At 42.1% G+C, this 21,861-nt stretch overlaps 1 protein-coding gene across 1 annotated transcript; it reads left to right on the forward strand.

The window, feature by feature from the left end:
* Nucleotides 1–316: 316 nt before the first annotated feature.
* On the forward strand, nt 317–19,278 carry RAB9B (RAB9B, member RAS oncogene family). Its single transcript, XM_020963472.2, has 2 exons — nt 317–599; nt 15,853–19,278. Exon 2 carries the CDS (start codon nt 15,895–15,897, stop codon nt 16,498–16,500), a length of 606 nt encoding a protein of 201 aa, XP_020819131.1. The 5' UTR covers nt 317–599; nt 15,853–15,894; the 3' UTR covers nt 16,501–19,278.
* The last annotated feature ends 2,583 nt before the right edge of the window (nt 19,279–21,861 follow it).

Here is a 21,861-nt window from a genome sequence, read left to right on the forward strand (position 1 = left end):
CCCTTCTGTAAAGATTCTTCCCAGATGTAGCATCCTATATATTCCTAAATCCCTGCCCCTATGTAGGCCTCAGTTTCCCCATCCGTAGGAGGAGAAGGTTGGACAAGATGATCACGAAAAACCCTGGGAGGTCTTTGTTTGTGGCTCTCGACCCAGGGATCCTCTGCCAGGGCGTGGGGTGGGGGCCCCAGATCTCTAGCTGCTTCTAGAAGGTTGAGGGACTGACAGCTGGAGGATGGAAGAGTGGCAGCGGTGGGGTGGGGGGGTAAAGCAACGAGCCGCGGGGCGCGCATGCGCACGCGGGGGTCCCCAGGAGCCAGGGCGCGAGGCAGGGCGGCCCAGCTCCGCCTCCGTCCCCGACCCCCCTTTTCCCTCCCCCTCCCACTCCCCACCTCTCGGGCGCAAGCGCGGGCTCGAGACGCGGCGGGCGCGAGCGGCAGCTGTCAAGCGAACGAGGCGCAGAGAAGGAGGCGGAGGTGACGGCAGCGGTGAGGCGGCGGTGAGGTGACGGCGGTGACGGGGACCGGGAGAGAGAGCAGCACTGAGCCAGCCGGGCTCACAGCCCCCTCGGCGCCTCCGGCCCCTGGCCCTGCTCCCCGGTAAGGTGCCTACCTGGCCGTGGAAAGGGCGAGCCGCCTGGGAGCCAGCGTCGGGCGGGGGCAAAGGGGAGGGGACGGGGGCGGGGGGCGCGCGGCGGGGGCGGGCGGCGCGGGGGACGCATGCGCGCCGCCCGGGGCCCTGGCCGGGGGTGTGGGGGACGCCCGCCCCCACTCTCCCTCCCGGGGGGGCCGTGAGACCAGGGGTCCCGCTGCGTGCGCCCCGCGCCCCGCTCGGTCCATTCTTCCCTGTGCTGCTGCCGCCAGCATAACGCCATCCATCCTTGCCCACCCATTGGCTCCTAGGAGAGACCTGGCGGCTTTGGGTCATTGCCCAATCACAGTCTGCTGTGCCTTTCGTCTCTGAGGCCTTAGCTCGCAAACAAGGAGGTCAGGGACCTTGGAAGCTAAAGGAGATGCTAGGCATTCTGGTGGCATAGAACATCGTAGGCGCGAGCTGTCCTCCCGATCTAGGTGATGACTTCTGTTCTGGCAGCGGTGGCATTTAGGCTGTCAGCATGGGCACAGTGGCCAACCTGTCAACATTGCAAAATGAGTTTGGTGTAACAGAGAGGCTTTGGTTTTCTCCAGAGCATCAGATGGTGTCGGATGCTGCTGCCTAAGGAGTGGGGGTAGGGGGAGAAAGGTATTCTGGACTTTAAGAACAAGTTTCTTTTCTCAGAATTGGCTATGCTCTTAACCTAAGGGATCTCCACTTGATGGCCGTTCCTCTTTTTTTTTTTGAGGTGATTGCGGCTGGAGATGAAAGAACCCCTCTTCCTACTCACTAGTGCAGTGTTTTCCACTTAGTGTGATAGATCCCAACAGTGAGCTAAGTGCTGTGTCACAGCAAGCCGGGCTTTCCCTGCTGCTGGGCTCCTCCTTGGCGCATACTGCCACCAGAGCCACTCTCTTCCATATATTCTGAGGACAGCCCTGCTTTCTTTTTCCTTATTTCCCTCAACCAACACCTTTCCCTTCTTGTAGCTAGATATTAGAACCCCACTCAAGGTTTGCCACAGGATTCCTAATTGGAGAGGCTCCTTCCTCTTATGGCAACTGAGATATCATTGCCATTCTCCTGTCTGTTTGTTTCTCAGTTCTCTCTCCATGATCATAATTAGATTTATTATTTTCAAAGGACTAATTCTTTTCTCCGTCTTAGATCCCCACTTCCCATTTTAATCAACGAGTGTATAAATGCTGCGTGAAAATTGCTGGGAAACACTGCTCTAGTGAATTCTTCATTTTGGGCACAACATGAGTCAGAGCATTAAATGAAATGGGTAAATGATTCCTAGATGATGTCTGCATCTTTAAGGAAAAGAAGGAAATTTCAGGGCTTTCAGATTCCTGTTGAATCAGATTTTCTCTAGGACAGGCTACTATCAGAATTCTCTATCTGGGTGCAAATATCATTCTGATTGGGGGGCCTAGACATAAGGGTTTTGACTTACATGTTTATGTTCTCATAGACTCCTTTTGACAACTTGTTGATACATTTAGAAAGTTTCATTTAAATTTTTGCAACAAATGTATCTTGGGAGAGAAAAATGGTTTTGTTTGCCTTTGTACTTTGCTAATTCTTCTCAAAGTATCCCTAAAAGACCATCTCTCTCCTCTACCAACTATGATTGCATGATAATGGAAGTACTATTATTTCAGGGAGAATTATTGTTTTGGTTTTGGGAAAGGAACAATGTTCATATCAGTTAAACATTTTTCTGTTTCAGAATTAGAGAAAGAACACTGGACTAGGAGTCAGAAGACCTGAACTCTTGGGCAGAATCTGCCACTAACATCTTGGGCAAGTTACTTCTGCTTTCTGGGCCTCAGTTTCCTTCTATGTAAAATGAGGAAGTTGGACTAGAAAATCTCTAAGGTCCCTTCTAGCTTTAACAGTCTTTTGATTCTATGACTTCCACAAATGGAACTCTGCCTACTGATTTTTATCTGAAAAGTGTGCTAGCACTTTGATGCCACTTTTAAAGTAATAATAATGTAAGAAAGAATCAAGAACTAAGGTGACATGTTGGCCTGACCAGACAAGCTGATTAGAGTTCAGGCTCAAATCACAGACTACAGGAAATGATTACGTGAGACTGACTTATAGTTCCAGAATTAAGTGAGGTTTAATTGCAAGTATACACAGGAACAGGTGGGGATCAGGTGGTCCTTACTTAGGTGAGTACAATTACTGCAGACTCTGATACAGACAACCACAATAACCACATAGATCATCTCAGTTCTGGGGTACATGGAAGAGCATGTTGGGTCAAAAATATGAGGCAGCAGTTGGGACACCAGCCTTTTCATGAATGAACCTAAAGGCCCCCTCAGGGGCTGAATGGAAAAGTACTAGCATGGCTGGGTTTCATTACCGAGGCTTTTTCTCACAGAGAGGGAACGGCCTGAGCCTATGGTCCTATTGGGGCCTTATCACTATTTTAGGATGAAATCTTCCTTAGCTTCTACAAGTTCGTTTGCAAAAATAGGGGAGGCAGAAGCTAGGGAATCTGATTCCTGAGAAGCAGAAACTTAAGCAGAAAAGCAACAATGAAGGCATGCAGTGTACCGGTCCATATCTACCACATAGAAGGTAGAGTCAATATAAGGTGTGCACCTTTTGAGCTGATTCACAGGCCAATAATACAACTACTACTTTTCTCCATATCCCATCTCTCTGAAGGAATATGCTCAAGTCTTAATGATATATTGGCTTATTGGGAGAGGGTAGGGATGGATAAACTTGTATTTTCTGTTAGCATGATGGTTGCCATTGATGTTTATCAGGCTATACCAGTCATTATGACCCTTATTTATCTGGGGCAAGGAAGTTTGTCACCATATTTGTAGCTTTGGTGACTTATCCTGGTGATCCAAAAAAAAAAATGGATTCCACAGGTAGAGACAAGTAATTTTCAATATAAGTAGAATAGTGTCTCCCCAAGAAAAAGTTATCTACCCAAGGGCTTATGAAAGCAATTTATATAAACAAACAAGATATGGAGGCAGGAAGAAAATATACAAAACTCTAGAAATTTTAAAAAATTGTTATTGGGATATACTTTTCCACATGCCATCCCTCTATTTCCATGGTGGATTCTCATGGTAGGGGTATCTTAAAATTGTCCTTTTGTTATAGTATGTCTCTTCTCATTTCAGTCAACTCTTACAAACATTTGTTTCTTCTGTGTATACCAAGTTAGCTACACAAAAGATCATTATAGAACAATTAGGTGTATTTTTTAAGGAAGGACTAGAGGAACTTACTGCAAGAGGGAGAGAAGGATATTTTTGTGGTAATATTGATGGTACTTTACAGAGTATTGGTCTAGGAATCACAGACTGATCTTGAATAGTTTTGCTGGGCCTATTTTCTTTATTTCTGTCTTTATAATGAGTAAAATTTGGTTCCTGAATTGCCAATTCATTATATATGTCTTCATACTATCCAAGGGGTACACTAGTCAGGTCTTTGGTCAACCAGGTCGGGGGCTGCCCCTTTCAGTAAGGTCATCAGAAAAGTCCTGCTACCACCTCTGTGAGGCCGCTTCTCCAATTCTTACCTCTGCTCCTATATAACCACCTGGGACCGATTCAATATTCAAGTGTGTTATTCAGAACCATTATTGTGGTTCTTTCATGCTTCTTTCATGAGCACTTTAGTAAGCAACCTGTTGACAGTCTCCCCTTGATAGCTGCCTACAGATTCAAGCCCATCACATCAATAATAATTTCTAGCAAGAATTAGGTAAGTCTTCTTATCAGGTTTCTGATCTGGCATGTAATAGTAAGGTCAAAATAGAATCATAATGAAATTGTAAGGAGCAACTATAGTACTAATGGTTTCCTCTCTACACAGCAAGTTCCACTATTTACAGTCATCACAAGGGATAGCATAGCTATCAGTTGGTCAACTATCATGCCTCTACATCAGAATTGACAAGTATTCAATTAGTGTGCAGCTATAACATTACATGAACCCTTCAGTAGATGATCCATCTGTCATACCTATTAAGTTTCTGCTAAGTCTTTCCAAAGCTTCTAGCACTTTTCTAAGTTTCCTTCTTTTCCAGTTCTCCTAACTTTCAACCCTCATCCAAATATGGCATATTAGATAATCATAATACAGTCTAAACCAAATGACACCAGTATAGGACAAAATAATAACATTATGGGATACACTAATGTTGAGTAAACAGAAGCACTTAAAATAAATAGAAACTATTAAAACAATAAGTAAGATCTTCCAACCACGCACTCCCATGAGTCCATGTTGTAGAAGTTGCAAAATGGTCTACGTATTATCCACTCTACACTCAAGTTTCTAGGAAGCAAAGCACAGAGATCATCGTTATTCTCACTTGAGTACACAGTGTAGGCAGCTTCTTCTGGATAAGAAAATTACTCTAGATGACAACTCAAATTCCACAGTTCAGTTTTATGTTGGTGCTGGTAGACTTTCTTAAACACTGCATAACAGCCCCAGTTTTACATTTTCATTGTAGTCAGTTGTTTCAAAAAGGTCCTTTCTGTGAGATCTTCAAAGATGGCCCAGCATACTTTATCTCTGGTTGTGGTCCTTTGTAGGGGGCAAGACTTCCTTGACTTTGGACTGCTTGTGACGAGCTTTGAGATACACGGCTTCAAGCAAGGGAATAGAAAAAACAGTAACAATAATAGTTGATGTTGATCGCATAGCGCTTCAAAGTTTAGAAAGAGCTTTACATACAACCCCATATTCAATACTGAAATCCTCTAGCTACTAGATTATTGCACTGGAAATAGATCACTGAGGGTATTCTTTTCATTTATTTATTTTCTTTTTTTAAAAATTTATTTTTTTTTTATATTTGGCTAGGCAATGGGGTTAAGTGACTTGCCCAGGGTCACACAGCTAGTAAGTGTTATGTGTCTGAGGCTGCATTTGAACTCAGGTTTTCCTGAATCCAGGGCCAGTGCTCTATCCACTGCGCCACCTAGCTGCCCCCATTTATTTATTTTCAATTTCACTTTTCTCAGTATGGGTGGGGTACCTTTTTACTTAGCATGGCCCCTAACCTTTTCTCAGCTATATGCTATGATAACTATATGCTTTTCTATTCCAGTTTTGTTCTGTATTTCAGGTGCCTTTACTGACCAAATGTGTATTTCAAAACTAGACTCACATACCCACAAATCATTCATAAGAACTTCTACTGCAAGATTTAGGTTCTCTCTTCTACTTTGCTACTTCCAAATTATTTTGGCTAAAACTGCTATCTAAAGACTAGAATTGTTGCAACTTGTAGCTCCTAGGGTTTTGGTTCTCCCACTTTGAACTTCTTTTTCTAGTCCAAAAAAATATCAGATTTAAAAAGGGCTCTTGGAGCTGTCCTATAAGAGAGAGGAAAAAAAAGGGCCTGCTGTTTAGGTAGAGTCATGAAAGCTTGTGGATTAAAAGACTTTGAGTCTTAACTCCAAGGGCTAGAGAGAGCAAAGGAAGTGAGAGGATAATTGACTTTTTTATTCCATTTTCAGAAAAGAAAATCATCCATTTTGAGAATCCCTAAGATCTCACATTAAGTTTTCTTTCAGGACATTCCAGGATAGAGGGCACTGTTAGCTTCCTGAAGTCTGCTCTGGGTTACCAGGCCACATGGGGAAGGGAAAACAGTTTTTGTTTTGGTGCAGATGAGGTCGAATTGCTTACCTGGAGTCTAGGAAGACAGGTGTGAGCTACAGGTTACCAGAAAGGAAGTTGGCATGGTAGGGAAGAAATGTTGAAGTTTGGAGCCAATCAGGGTGACAGAGTAAAAAGAAAATTGGATTTGGATTCAGAGGAGCTAGATTTGAATCCCAGCTTTGCCACCTGCTATGTAGATGACCTTGGGCAAGTCATTTAACTTCATATATAACATGAAGTGTAACACTGACTACCATGGGCCTGGGCATGCTCCCAAGGCCCCATTACAGAGATAACCTCTGAGGTCCCTTCCAGCCTGAAGCTATGATCTTAGGATCTTTGGGGATCACCAACTGCCACAAAAGGGAGATAAACTGCAAAGGCCAATGAGAAAAAAAGGGAACCTATACTATATTGAGTCAAGGCCCAAGTCTACAGTAACAAAATCAATGACTATTCCTGATTCCTTTCCTAGAGAAGGTACTGGAGCTACAACCAGAGGGAAGAGTAGATATGATACCATGAAGCTAAAACTCTAAATTCTCCTGGTGCCTTATTCACAGGGACTAGATGTAATAGTTTGAAATCTTAGGACTGCTGGTTTAATTTACATTTATACAGGAGGTACTTGCTTGCTTTCCAGATTATAACTTAAACATCCCAAACCTAGCATTCATAATTCTTTCCCAGTTTACACAAGTAAATATTGCATCAATACACATTCAGAAATAGAAAGTTGGGTCAAATCTACTCAAAACTAATTAAGCTATGACTGTAGACATTCAAAAATTACATTATTTGTCTGTGTTCTCTTTTATTATCTACATCGTTCATAGAAATGCTTAGATGTGCTTCTAAAATACATTCTAAGAAACTTATGAACTTTGGGGGTCTGTTAGCTTTAGTAATAGCGTGTCTTGCTAGATTGTACCCAGCAACTCACATTCTCGTAGGTCTTTCTTTTGAAAAAAGGAGTCTATGTTTATTAAGCTGATCATATTGGGGAGATTTTAGCTTAAAGACAAATATGCAGGTCATTGCTTATCAGAATAGGCATTAGCCCCATCAGATAAGTACTTTGAGGGAACTTAGCTTTAATATCTCCCAATAGGAAATCGCGTATCGTACTCAGGCAGAGAAGATAGGGACACAGAAGGGAGTTGCATAGGCATAAAGTTCATGAAAAGGAATAGATATCTGGAGACAGGAGATTGGGAATAGAATCAGAAACTCCAACTTGCAGTAAAAGTCCTTTCCCAGGTCTGTTCTTGCTGGGCTGCTTTGGAAGGCCTGGGTGGACAGAACAAGCCAGACAGTCTGAGTCTGACGTGAGAAAGATCTCAGAGAAAGGAAAGGGGAACAGTAGGGAGCAAATGCTGGCTGGGGAAAGAGCACAAAACAGCACAAAAAGAGGGGATAAAGAGAAGAGTCCCCCCACTCTCCTTCAGCCATCCCTGGTTTCAGGGAGCAGCAGAAAAGGGGTGGGGTAGCTCAGGAAGAAAGTCTGGGTGCAAAGGTCCAAATTATTTAATGTCTGCATCCCCACAATTGAACATTCCATGGTGGGTGAACCGAGCAACCCACCACAGAGAAAAACATGAAATTCAGTGCACATGCAATGTCACTGAAATCAATTTACATTCCAAACATTGCTGAAATGCCCCCAATAGAATCATATGAAAGCCTGATTTCCTTCCCATTATAATTTGCATCAAATTCATAGCCAACAAAATTGTGACTGTAATGATTTCTTCCCAACTATTCTTTTACTGGTGTCTGCATAATCCTTCACAATTAATCTTATGCTGAATTTATCCCCCAGTGCTGGCCAGATATGAAGAGAAAAGCCAGCTATCTGTAATCCATAATTTTATAAACTTTAAATGACTAATTCAAAGAACCTGACTCCAGAGTTGTCTGAAATGCTTTTCACTGACAACCACTGTCCTCTCTACTCCTACACAGACACACACATACATGTATACGTGCATATGTGCAGTCAGATGCCAAATTATTTTCCAAGGTCTTTTGCACTGGGTAGCTTACTAAAGAAAAGAACAGTGGCAGCCAGTTGGTGCGGTGGATAGAGCAGCAGCCTTGGAGTCAGGAGGACCTGAGTTCAAATGTGGCCTCAGGCATTTACTAGCTGTGGGACTCTGGGCAAGTCACTTAACCCTGATTGCCTCCAAAAAAAAGAAAAAAGAAACGAATAGTAAATTGCAAACTAAATTAACTGCTACCACATTGGTGAACACATAATTAAATAGCAGACTCATACATGTATCTAGGTATACACACACACCTACACATCACATTTATATACACTAGATTTAACACAGAACCACAAATCCAGACTTCAAAGGGAATTAAACTTTGACCAATATTTCCAAATACGTTCTTGTGATTTTTCTTATTCCTGTGCCCTCCCCAACCCACCCCCACCTACAAATCCTTTTCAGTACAGTCAGAGGTAGGGAGAGAGGAAAGGATTCACTACCTTTTTTGCCTTCAGTTGTCTCTTCCATTCTCCTCCACATCTTCACAACAGACTATTTTCTCAGGCTGGAGTCTTTCCTTCTCCACCATTGCTTTCTTCATTAGGAGGGAAATAAGCCTGTCTACATCCTCATTTGGTTTTGCCTTTATTTTAGTCGTCCAGGAAAGGACAGGGAATTCCTTCTCCTTCCCCTTAACTTTTCTCTGCTCAGCCTGTCCTCCCATCACCCAGCTCCTAGTACCAATTTGTATTAGCCTGGCCAGACAAGCTGATCAGTGGTAGGGCAGCAAATCGCTAAACAAAGCTGATATATAGTTGCAGAGTGAAGTGAGATTTTTTTGCAAGGATACACAGGAGCAGGTGGCAGTCAGCTTCCCCAGTCTGACCGAAATGGCAGGACTCTTGAGGCAGCAGTCAGGACACCAACTCCTCCCTGAGTGAAGCCAAAGTTCTCTCGCTGGGGTAGAGGTTTTTATAGCCCCGCAGAGGTGGGCGTGGAGAAGCACGGATAGAGCTAGGATTTGTCCCACAAGTTGGAGGAGGCCAGCCTCTGCCTGTGACCTATGAGAAGCTTTATCACTGTTCCAGAATGTAATCCTCCCTCACTGGGCCTTGGGTGCTTGTTGTTCAGTCGTGTCCTACTCTCCAGGACTCCGTGGACCATACTGTCCATGGGCTTTTCTTGGCAAAGTTCCTGGAGTGGATTAAGGCAAACAGAGATCAAGTGACTTGCTTAGGGTCATACAGCTTGTAAGTGTCTGAGGCCAGATCTGAACTCAGGTCTTCTTGACTTCAGGCCTAATGTTCTATCCACTGAGCCAGCTAACTGACCCGGCCTTGTATAAGACAGCTACAGAAATTGAGGAGGGGGGCAGCGAGGTGGCACAGTGGATAGAGCACTGGCCCTGGAGTCAGGAGGACCTGAGTTCAGATGTGGCCTCAGACACACTCACTAGCTGTGTGACCCTAAACAAGTCACTTAACCCCAATTGCCCTTACCAAAAAAAAAAAAATTGAGGAGGCCTGAACTGGTGAATCTGATTACTGAAAAACAGGAACTTAACCAGAAAAGCAAAACTTAAGACATGTGACATGTACCTCCTGCATAAAAGCTAGATAGAATTGGTACAGATTTAAGGGGTTTTGAGTTGTTTCATGTGCTAATAATACAACTGTTCTCCTCCAGAAACATGAATAAAAAATGTTGTCAACTTCATGTTGCAGAAACCATCCATAGCATATATTCAGATATAGTCATGAAGGTATATAGTAATACTTATATTGTAAATTATCTCTGAAAAAGACAAATTCACTCCTTTTGTTGATGCCTCCTCTTAGTAATGATTATCATCTTCGTCATCATCATAATTACCCTCTCAAAGTCCAATCCATGATTATATCATCATCTTCATCATCACCGTCATCACCATCATAACCATCATAAACAACAACAACAACACTTCCTGCCACGTATCATCTTGGTGTAGTGGAAAGAGCTCTGGCTCTGGAGTCAACCCTGCCCCTGCCTTTGATGATTACTACCCCTGAGACTTTGGGCTCATCACTGTAAAATGACACTTACCTGTAAAATAAGAGTTACACTTAGATAACCTCTAAGATCCTTTGCAGCTCTAAATCTATGATTCTAGGTGTCTATAGCATTCTGGATTTCAGTTTACAAAGCTCTTTCACATATATGGAGGCAGTGTAATAAAGGAAATAGAGCAGTGAACTTGGAGGCAGAAAATCTGGATACAAATTTTACCTCTTAATACTTACGACCTGTATGATTATGCGCAAGTTGGTATCCTTCTCTGAGTCTCAGTTTCTTCAATGGGGATAATGCTGCCTCTAGTTCTTACCTTGAAGGAATGTTGTGAGGCTCAGATGAGAATCCTAAGATGGGCCTTCAGAGGCCACACCTGAGAAAGAATCCCCGACAAGTGGCCATCTAGTCTTCAGAGGGAATCTACTACTTCCCCAGACAGTCCATTTCATCTTTAGATGGTTCAGATTGTTCGGAAGTTTTTCCTTGTGTCATACCTAAAATCTATAATATTCTACACACACACACACACACACACACACACACACACACAGTGTCTCCTGCAAGCTAAATGTCCTCGGTTCCTTCAGCTAATCTCCAAGTGACATAGACTTAAGGCTCTCCTCTCAATGCTTTTCAACTCATCAAGGTCCTTCCTAAAATGTGGTACCCAGAAACGATGACAATTTTGCATATGTGGTCCAACCAGGGCAGAGTACAGAGGGACCAGCACCTCCCTAGTCTTGGATAGTATGCTTGTCTTCGTGAAGCCCAAGATTGCATTTGTGTTTTTTTTTCTTTTTCTTTTTACTCCCATATCACCTTCTAGATACATATTGAGCCTGTAGTCCATTAAAACCCTCAAATATTTTTCAAGCAAACTGTTGTCCAGCTACCCCCCTCCATTTTGTAGTTGTGAAGTTAATTTATTTGATCCCAAATTAAGACTCTATTTATCTCTCAAATGATTAGATTTGGCCCAGCACTATAGCTTGTCAAAATCTTTCTGGATGCATACTATGTAACTGAGTGTGTGAGCTATAGAAAATTTAATAAGAACGCCATTTATGCCTTTATCCAAGCCATTGACAACAAATTTCAAACAGGAGGGGGCCAAACACCTTTTTCTGGGGCACTTCACTGTAAGTCTCTTTCTAGGCTGGCATCATACCATTACTAAGTAACTAACTGCTGTTTAGGTTAAGCCATTCAACCAGTTTTGAATCCATCTAATTGCACTATCTTTTAGTCCACATGTTTCCATTTTATGCCACAAAAATAGCATGAGAGACTTTATCAAATACTTTGCTAAAATTGATAGAAACTTTACCTCAGTTCTCTGATCTAGCTTTTGTGAACTTTGTTGCAAAAGGAAATAAGGTTAGTCTGGCATGACCTGTTCTTTTGTTTTATTTATGCTTTGTATTCTGCTATCACTAAGGATCATAGCTCTAGAGCTAGTAGTCAGAGGTCGTCTAGACCAACACCCTCATTTTAAAGATGAATTGGGGATGTTATGTATGGGATTTTCCCAAGCTCACACAGGCAGTAAGCTTCAGAGGCAGAATTTGAACTTAGGTCCTCTGATCCCAGAGCCAGTGCTTTCTCTACTCTGCCTCCCCAAGGACAACTTCCTTCATGTCCCCCCAAAATAGATCCCTCCCTTCTAAAAGTGAAGCACAGTTAAGCACAACAAACCAACACATTGGCCATGATAAGACTAACTGCTCTTGGTGAAGCCATGCTGATTCTTTGTGATCATTGCTTCATTTTCTAAATGTTCACTAACCATCCCTTTAATAAGGTGTTCTAGAATTTTGCCAGGAACCAAAGTCAAGCTCACTGGCAAATAGTTTGCTAGTCTACTCTTTTCCATTCTTTGAAAAGATCGTGGAGAATGGCTTAGTAATCACATCTAACCATAGCATGGAGTTCTTCTGAACCTGGTGACTTGAACTTATTAAGGGCCAGCTGTCATGAACTCCCTACTTATCATGAGTATCAATCTCCTATTATCCATTTTGTTCTATCCTTTCTGGTCCAAAGACCATTCTCCTTAACAGACAAAACAAGAGCTTCACAGGAGGTGAACGTCTTTTCTCGGGCCTCAAAGAGCCTGTGTTCTATTGAATTGTTCCAAATCTTCTGATTCTTAGTCAAGCTCTACTTCTGCTATGCCATGTGGAGGCGAATACCCTAAAGAAATGGGTTAGGATGCTTTGGAATCAATTCAGAAGCCTGAATTCCTAGATACTTTTTACAGCAATCAACAAACATTTAACTGAGTAGTAACAGTGAACTACCTGCACTAGGGGATCTAAAAGGGGAAAGGTTGTCACTGGACTTTCATGTCCTGTTATTGACCCTCAAACATGGATTTGGGGAAGTGGATTAAACATCAGTAATTTCTAAAAGAAGAGGTGGTGCCAATCCGGGCCCCTTGTCCGCCCTGAGGACGTGGCCCTGGATCTTATGGCTTATTAGTAGGATTTCTGAGCCAAAGAACAGAAGTTGTCACTGCAAAGGAACTATGATGTAAAGTGTCTAATTGTGTCAGACAATTAGTGAAACTTAGTGACATTACTGTTAATGAAAAGATACAGGTGCAGAATCGTTTGTGTATTTCACAAAGCAGTCAAAGTACAAATAATTGCAGTCTCCTTCCCCATGCGGTCCTTCCTACTCTTCTACTCTAATTGCAGCTCTCTGGTAGTTTGGTTTCCATAGTCACTCTATTGGCCCTTCATTCTATTGAGCTTATCCGCAGCTGGGAAATTACCCCTAATGAGTTTGATAATATGATCACCAGTCTGCTGGGAGTGTGACCGAGTTCATTTCACACATGCCATTGATTGCTATCATAGTATGTCAAGAGTCCTGGTTGCTGAAATTGTCTTTCAGATCCACACAATGAGCAAGAAAGCATGCTAACAGCTATTCCATCACCATTTAAAGAAACGTTTATCTAAGAGCTTCAAATTGCGAATAGATAAATAAGCTTTTGTAATTATGAGGGTGCTTGAGAAATCTATAGTGTCACTATGGCTTCGAATCCCAACTCTCATATATATGGTTTGTGTGACTGTTGGCAAGTCACTGAAATTCTCAGTGCCTCAGACAACTCCCAGAGACAAATTGTCGAACTGAATTAGTAGAGGGACTTTTCACAACAGGGAATTCCTCACTCTGATGACATCGCACCTCCTCCACCCCAAAAGGGGCTGGGCTTAGTGACTTAGCAATTAATATCTCTATTGATGGATTAATCCGTTCTTATTAGCTTGTATTCCCTGGTATTTATAACATAAATTATTAAACAGTTGGGTGAAAAAGTTGCTTTATATTCCAGCAGTGTAAACTATGAGACCCATTTGGTAATTGATTTTTCTGTTTAGACTTCTGTTGCCCAAGTCTAATCATTTATCTAAGAGTTTTGCCTTGATGAAGAATATTATTCTTGAAATGAAGGTATCTTATAATTTTACAAAGTCTTGTATTTAATTAATCACTCAACCAATTGATAAAATAAAAATTTTTAAGCTCCAGGCTTAGTGCTACATGCTATATCAGTAAAAATATGAAAACCTTTGTTCAAGATTGACTACCTTAATTAAATGCCCAGTCTTGAGAAGAGAAAGATAAGCAGAAGCTTTGCTTACAGTTTTGCTTTATTTTCTTCATTACTGTGGACAGTGAGAGAGGCAGAGTAGCAGAGTGGCATTATAGTTAGAGAGCAGGCTTTGAAGCCAGGAGGACCTTGGGTTCTAGTCTTACCTCTGACACAGACTGGCTGTGTGACCCTGGGCAAATCACTCAACCTGTCAGGGCTCTGAGACCGTAAGTTGCAGGAACGTTGTTGGCCTGCATTGGTAGAAGGACTTCTCTCTTCTGGAAGTTCCCTATATCAGTAAAATCATCGATCCAGTTCCTCATTTAACTGTGAACATTAGCTGGTATGACAGTCTGGGGCAGATTAGCCTTTTACTGGGGCAACTGTCCTGTCATAGAAATGGGGCTAAGTAGAAAGAAATAGAAGGAAGCCTAAATCTAGTGTAGATGCTCCCCCGTACTTTAGGCCCCTTTGTGCCTTCCCTTTGCTAAGTATCTTCTACTAGCTTTGCTTTGTTTTATTATTGAAGGACATTTTCTTTAAGGTTATCACACTAAGAATACAAATTAAATACTTTCTATTTGGGACAAGTTAAGGTTCTTTATAGCTTGAATTTTTTCTTACAGTGTTAATTGTCCAATTGTGCATATTAAATATGTGCTGTGGATTTGAGTTGAAGTTGTTACTTTTTTCATTTCCTGGTGTGTTTACTATAGATTTTTGAAATTCAGTTTCCTATATTTTGGTTTTTTTGGGTTTTTTGGGGGGAGAGGGAGAAGAAGACTAAAATCGTGGAAAAAGAACCAGGTAGGTAGATATATTTGCAGAAGCATTTGTATGAATCACACACACACACAGAGAGATATACGCAGACACACACACATACACACACACACACACACACACACACACACACATGATCTATTATTTCAAATGTTTCATTACTACACAGACATATCAAAGCGTTTTGGATGGAGGGAGAAGGCTTCTTAGTGTCTCTTACTAACTTTGTGATGTATATGCTTCTGGAACCATTCTGGCAAGGGCACTAATTAGTGGCCCCATTCTCATCTCTCTTTTTTCTTTGGTTATCATAATATTCCCTTTAACTTCATCATTCTTACAGATTTGTCTAGCTCCCACAATGACCTAATCACTATATGTAATTTGTCTGTGATACCGTCTAGGTGTTCCATGTGGAAATAAGCTGCCATGGACTCTCCCCCAAAACCAGTGAGAAATTCCTTTTTTTCTGCCTCGCCATCAGTTTCAGAAAAGTCAAAATCATAGTAGATCCCTCACTGATAGGCAAGCCCCACAGGACTAGAAATTCTTTGACAAACTTGACCTTGTTCCCCTTTCTACTTCCAGAACTAGTCCAGGGGTTGTAGGACTAGAGGTCTGCTTTAGTATGGGCCCCTTTCCCTTAGCTACCTTGAAACTTCTCAGTAGTAGATCTCAAACTCCAAATCAGTTACAGAACTAGCCTTCACTGCTTGTACTCTCCCAGTGCTGGGCCAAAATTGAAACTGTATAGAATTAGTGAGGGTGAAGTACTATTTTGTCAGCTATTTGGCCTTGAACATTCAACACTTTGTCAGAAATTGTAGCAGCATTAGACGATAGAAAAGCGAGTTCTCTTTTTTTCCCGCATATCATGAAGAATGTGTTCTTTTTGCTATGTAATGTTTGATTGCAAAAATGATACTTTTCCAATGGCTCTGTGATGTTGCCAATATGGGTACTTCCTGTACCAGTGCAGATCACAACCAATCTGTGCCTGCCCATCCTGTGCAAGTCTTGTCCATGTCCTCTCTTTAATCTGTCAATTAAAGTATAGAGCTTTCCTCTGCAATGCAGAGGAATTCAATATTGAATTGCTTATAGTTTGCTTGGGTCTAACTATTTTCCTTCTTATTTTTCTCTTATTTTCAGATTGTCTTGGTCACAAGCCCATACCCACCTGCTGCCACTACAATGAGTGGGAAGTCCCTGCTCTTAAAGGTCATTCTCCTGGGGGATGGTGGAGTTGGGAAAAGCTCCCTCATGAACCGTTATGTAACCAACAAATTTGACTCTCAGGCTTTCCACACTATAGGTGTGGAATTCCTAAACCGAGATTTAGAAGTCGATGGTCGCTTTGTGACCCTCCAGATCTGGGACACTGCAGGTCAGGAGCGTTTCAAGAGCCTACGAACACCATTCTACAGAGGAGCAGACTGCTGCCTCTTGACCTTTAGCGTGGATGACAGGCAGAGCTTTGAAAATCTTAGTAACTGGCAGAAAGAGTTCATCTATTATGCAGATGTGAAAGACCCTGATCACTTCCCCTTTGTAGTCCTAGGGAACAAGGTAGACAAAGTGGAAAGGCAAGTGACCACCGAAGAGGCACAGGCCTGGTGTTTGGAGCATGGGGATTACCCCTACCTAGAAACAAGTGCCAAAGATGACACCAATGTCACAGTGGCCTTTGAAGAAGCAGTGAGGCAGGTTCTGGCAGTGGAGGAGCAGCTGGAGCACTGCTTGCTGGGCCATACCGTTGACCTAAACAGCAGCTCCAAAGCTGGATCTTCATGCTGTTAAGGCCACAGCTTCTAGAAAAGTATACCCCAACATTGATTTGTCTATAGTATAAGGAGAGATGATTCCCAGGCGTATCCAAGAGTGTCCAGAAAAGGGTAGTTAGATGTTATTGTTGACTGTCAATCAGAGCCTTTCAAATTGAAGTTGGGAGTTGAGAAGAAAAAGCTTTATGGGGAGCAAGCCAAATGTATTTGTGTGTGATTTCTGCTATTTCCCCTTCCTGCATATATCAATCAGGGCCTTCAAGGAAGATTTAGGTCTTGACTGAATTAAATAGTTTCACATGTGCAGTATTAACCCAGAACCTGCTGTGAAAATGAGGCTTTCAGCAACATGGAGTTGGAGAGCTACAGGTATCACTGAAAGTGTTTCCACTAATGAACTGAAAAGGGTTTCCATCAAACTTTTTGAAAAGTAGTTCCTCACATTTCTGCCAAAGGAAAGACATGAGTCTTGAGCTGTGTTTCAACAAAAGTAGTGATGCTTCGTGAGGCTGGCATGCCTAGGAATGCAGATTTGTAACAATGTATGTTGCCTTGTTGAAACCCTTCTATATATTTTTCTCCTGCTCTGAGCCTTTCAAAGAATACCACCTCAATGCAAGACAGACTCATGCCACTGGAAACAGTATACTCCTTTTGTTTGAAATGAATAGATTCTGTTCAAATAGTCCAACCTTCTTTGGAGAGAAATGGTTGATCTGCCTTTACTTTGTACCCTTGCTGCATAGAGGTGTTGCTTCTGTGTCAGCCTTTCATCAACTGAAGAGTTCTGCCTGATCTTCCTAACAATGAGTGTCTTTAGTCAGGATTCACTGCATTCGACTTAGGTGGTCTTCTTGACCACGAGAATGAGCTCATCAGGAAGGCCATTAGAAAGAAGTGAGAGGATAACAAGTCTCCTTCCCGAAGTTCTTTAACTCCAAGTGTTTGAAGATCTTTCCATGTAGAAGAGGAAACTTCCTTGTCCTGCTGCTCGAAGAGGCAAAACTATAACCAAAGGGTCAAAGTTACAAGAAGCAGGAAAACTTTTTTGCTATGGGAGCTATCCACCAGTGGACTGGACTGCCTTGGGAGGGCCTTGTCACTTTGAGGCATTCAAGCAGAGGCTGAGTAACAACCTATTGGAGATGCTATAGAAGGGATTTCCATACTGAGTGAGAGGTTGAATGCCATTGACTCTCAGCTCTCTTCCAACTCAAAGTCCTCTGAGTCTATAATGTGTGTTTCAGTGACGTGTAATTACAGGTTTGTCATGGGCTGGCAGCTCAGGCCCAAGAGGGCAATATGCTAATGTCTTAGTCTGCTTTGGTCTTAAAATGCTGCTTTAAAATGGTTTGTCTTTAACAGCAACTGGTCAGTTAATTCTTTTTGCTTTTGGACAATGGCAGGGGAAAGTCTAGAACTCTAAGTCATCTTAATGTGTCTTAATGTAAGCATTATGAAGTGAAAATACATATGTACAACAGGGCTTGGCCAACTTTTGGCCACAGTGGCTGCTGGATCTAAACCACATTATTGGAATTTATAGTCCAGAACCTAGTTTTTATTGATTGGATCCATTTGTCCCATGGAGCTCTTATTCCGTAAATCCATGCTCTCTTTGATAAATATTTAACCCCGAATTGTGAATTACTGATAGAAACTACCAGGAAAGGGATTTTTTTTTTCTGGAGGGCAACTTTCACAACAGTGCAGCCTAGCCTCTGTAATAGTTACATAAAAAGTTCACCTAGGCAGAGAGCCTTACCTGGCGCAAAAGACCAAGACTTCCAGAAACGTGAAAATGGAACGAACTGATCACACCCAAATCTTCAGTTAAGGTAGAGAGCTGACCCCATACCCAGAGGAGCCTTAATGGTGACTATCAGAACCACTTCCCCCCAGCTCTTAAGTCTTGGCTCTTATACTGACTTCACCCACAGCTACCAACACTGGTTTCCAAATCATATGATCCAACTGTAGCAGTCACATTAAGCTGGAAATTTTCAAGTTGCTGTAGTCAGAACTAGTCGTTGTTAATGCTCATTTTTGAAAGGTGCATGGGATCTGGGCCCTCTCTATTTGCATTCTGTTTATGATCGCTTCTATTTGTAGATCTTAAGCCTTTATAAAGACCAACATGGACTGACTCCCAAAGGACTTGCTTCTGTGATAGTGGCATATGGTTTGTTGACTAAAAGTCATGTAAATTGAATGTTCTTGGGCCTGCTTTCTACCCAAGACAAATGTTAATCATCTGGATGGATCAACTGAAGCCTCATTTTTCTTCACCGCCACCAACTCAATTCGTGATCTCCTAATGAAAGTCCTTAACTATGATTCAAGCAGTGGGGCTGCTAATGTATAGTTTGGCTAATGTAGAGAAAGGCTAATTTAAGCCCCCGAAACTGTGCAGAAAGGACTAGTGATTGATGATATTACTCTGGAATATTTAGTGTTGATGGTTTGGGTTGTTTTTGTTTTTGTTTTTTCCTGTTTTGGCTTTTGTTTTTAAGGAACACTAGATTTTTTTTTAAATGACATTCCTCATTAGAACTACGTGTAGTTTTTTTTTTAAATGGTCCATTAAAATGTCATACCAAATTTGTATTAGTTCATTTTTCTGTATTAAAAGAAAATTCCAGGGGCTTCAAAATTCAATTTGTGCCTGCCTTGGCCATCTCAGTTTTGCCCTATGGCAATCCATACTCCTTGTTGCTGGTGCTGCTAAAAGTCTCAAGAATTGTGTTTTAGGTGTTTTGATTCGGCTATTAAAATTCATCTGTGTTAAAGTGAATTTGTGCAATCTTGTGTTTTTGTTACCTTTGGAATAACCAGAGGTGGGAAACCTTTGGCCTTGAGGCCACATGTGGCCTTCTAGGTCCCCGGGTGTGGCCTTTTGACAGAGTCCAAGTTTTACAGAACAAATCCGTTTATTAAGGGGATTTGTTCTGTGAAGTTTGGATTCAGTCAACGGGCAGCACTTGAGGACCTAGAAGGCCACATGTGGCCCTAGATTCCCCACCCCTGACCGAGACTGTAGTAAACTTGTCCAAGTTCATTTTTTTGAGCAGCAGGTAAGCCTAAGCAATGTTGCCTTAACTCAAAAATCATAGATTCATGGTGATCCAATCCAATCTCCTTATTTGACAGGAATGGAAACTGAAGCCCCAAGAGGTTACCCTCATTCCAAACCCAAGGGCACACTGCTGGGATTTGAAGCCAGGTCCCCCAACTCCAAAGCTACTCTTTCAAAGCTACTGCACCACCCTGGAAAATTGCCCACAGGAAATAAAAACAAAAAGGATTTGAGGTCAATTTTATGCTATCTCCTAATGAATCAGTTGGTATGGATTGATAGCATGGTGTGGTGGAAAGAACACTGAGCAGAGGACCCAGTTTCAAATGCTGGCTCTACAACTTATGAGCTGTGTCATCTTGGCCAAGTCACCTAATTTCTCTGGGCCGCAGTTTCCTCAATTGTAAAATGAGAGGTTTAGACTAGATGGTTTCTGAAATCTATAATCTAGGAACTGAAGCCTTGCTTCTCCTGGTCTTTATTATAATTTAAAATAAAATATTAAATCACTACAAAATATAAATACACTATTAAATATAAACATTCCACATGCTTATTTTCTTAATGCCTCATCATTCCCATTCTCATAGTGCTTTTCTCATGCTGACCCTGTGAAATAGCTAGTACCAATATTATTATCTCTACTTTACAGCTGGGGAAGCTTCTCCAAGAGGCTAAGTGACTCACCTAAGGTCATCCAGCCAATGAAGAACAGAGGCAGGAGATGAACTGGGGTTTTCTGAAACCAGGTTCTCTATTCTTGCTATTATATCACTAACCTAGTACACATTGATGGTAGTTCATACCTTCTGATCAATTAGAAAAATAAAATATAGGCGAGACCCGACAAAAAACTCTTCATGTTGCCTTTGGATGCTGGATTGGGAGTCAGAGGGCCTGGCTTTAAATCTCAGCACTGCCACTACTAGCTACGTGACCTTGGGTAAGTCACATCCCCTCTTGGAGCCTATGTGTTCTCTGGAAAATGAGGAGGTTAGACTAGATAACCTTTTCAAGGTTCATTCCAGCCCTAAATGTATGATTCTGCAATTTTTCATCTCTAAAGATGTCTGCATCAGAACACATTGTACTTGCTAGTGACTTTAAAAATTGTATCCTATTCCCTTCAGGACACAAATCCTAGCACAGTGGATAATTTATCCCTTCTACATTCTTCCTATCAAAATCTCTTATCTTCTTCCTGCCTCTCTTCTCTGTATTAAAATGTTGGGCAAGTGGAATCTCATGAAAGACCCGATTCTGCCACCAGAGCAATTTTCAACGTAATCCTCCATGCAATTGAGAGTAGGGGTTAACTCTTGCATTAGTAGAACCTGCTGAATCAAGGGAGCTGAGGATTCCAAGAGGCAGAGGTGAGGAATGTTTAGATCGATCCCAATTTCTTAGAGAAAAAGGTCAAAATATTTTTTATGTCTTGTTAAAATTTATCTGCTCATTCCTCCTAATTGGATCCTGCATTTGGGTATCTGTTCTAAGAGTGTTTGTGGATAGCACAGCTCCAGGGAACTGGGTGTCCGTTCTTTGTGCAGCTCTGATGCTGAGAGTGACCTTGTCCTAGAGAGACTTGTAATTGGAGCCATCCCTGATATTCCTCTCTTTCATTTTTTTACTTCTGGTTAAGGCTTAAGGGGTGGGGAACCTGTGGCCTTGAGGCTACATGTGGCCCTCTAGGTCCTCAAGTGCTGCTCATTGACTGAAACCAAACTTCACAGAACAAATCCCTTTAATAAAAGGATTTGTTCTGTAAAACTTGGACTCAGTCAAAAGGCTGCACCCAAGATGGCTTACTAAGCCATCTTCTCGTAGTAAGTACATAGGCAGCGACAAAACCTAGAAGTGCCTTTTGACCCCTCAGTGCTGCCTAATTTACAAAGGTCGTCTGCTCTTCTTCAGTTATTCCTGTTCACCACTGACTGGTGAATCTCCATCCCTACCAGTACCTCTGAATTTCCTTTCTCCTTTCCATTGACTAGCAGTCATTGGCCTGGCCTTCAAGATTTATTGCTAGCTGCTAACTATTTTGCCTGATTTGGAGGAGGCTGGTTTAGGGAAACCCTAGGTTTCTTTGTAGCTGTTTTCAGAGTTAATTCTGGGGACCTGTAAGTTTTTGGCTCTTCCCAGGTAGTATTGTTGTGGTCTAGGGATGCTAGGAAACCTGAAATACAAGGGTACAGGGCGCAGGTCTGCCTCGAAAAAATTCAACTACTCAAGCCTTCTTTCAGTCCAAGTAGTGAGTTTAGTGTAACACCAGTAGAAGTGGGCCTGACTCCTAGTGAGTCT

The sequence above is a fragment of the Phascolarctos cinereus genome, unplaced genomic scaffold, assembly GCF_003287225.1.
Source record: "Phascolarctos cinereus isolate Bilbo 61053 unplaced genomic scaffold, phaCin_HiC Scaffold_8;HRSCAF=390, whole genome shotgun sequence".
NCBI lineage: Eukaryota > Metazoa > Chordata > Mammalia > Diprotodontia > Phascolarctidae > Phascolarctos > Phascolarctos cinereus.

Bases quoted from the DNA above. Each gene is read 5' to 3' on its own strand.
- RAB9B (XM_020963472.2), top strand. From the start codon at position 15,895: ATGAGTGGGAAGTCCCTGCTCTTAAAGGTCATTCTCCTGGGGGATGGT.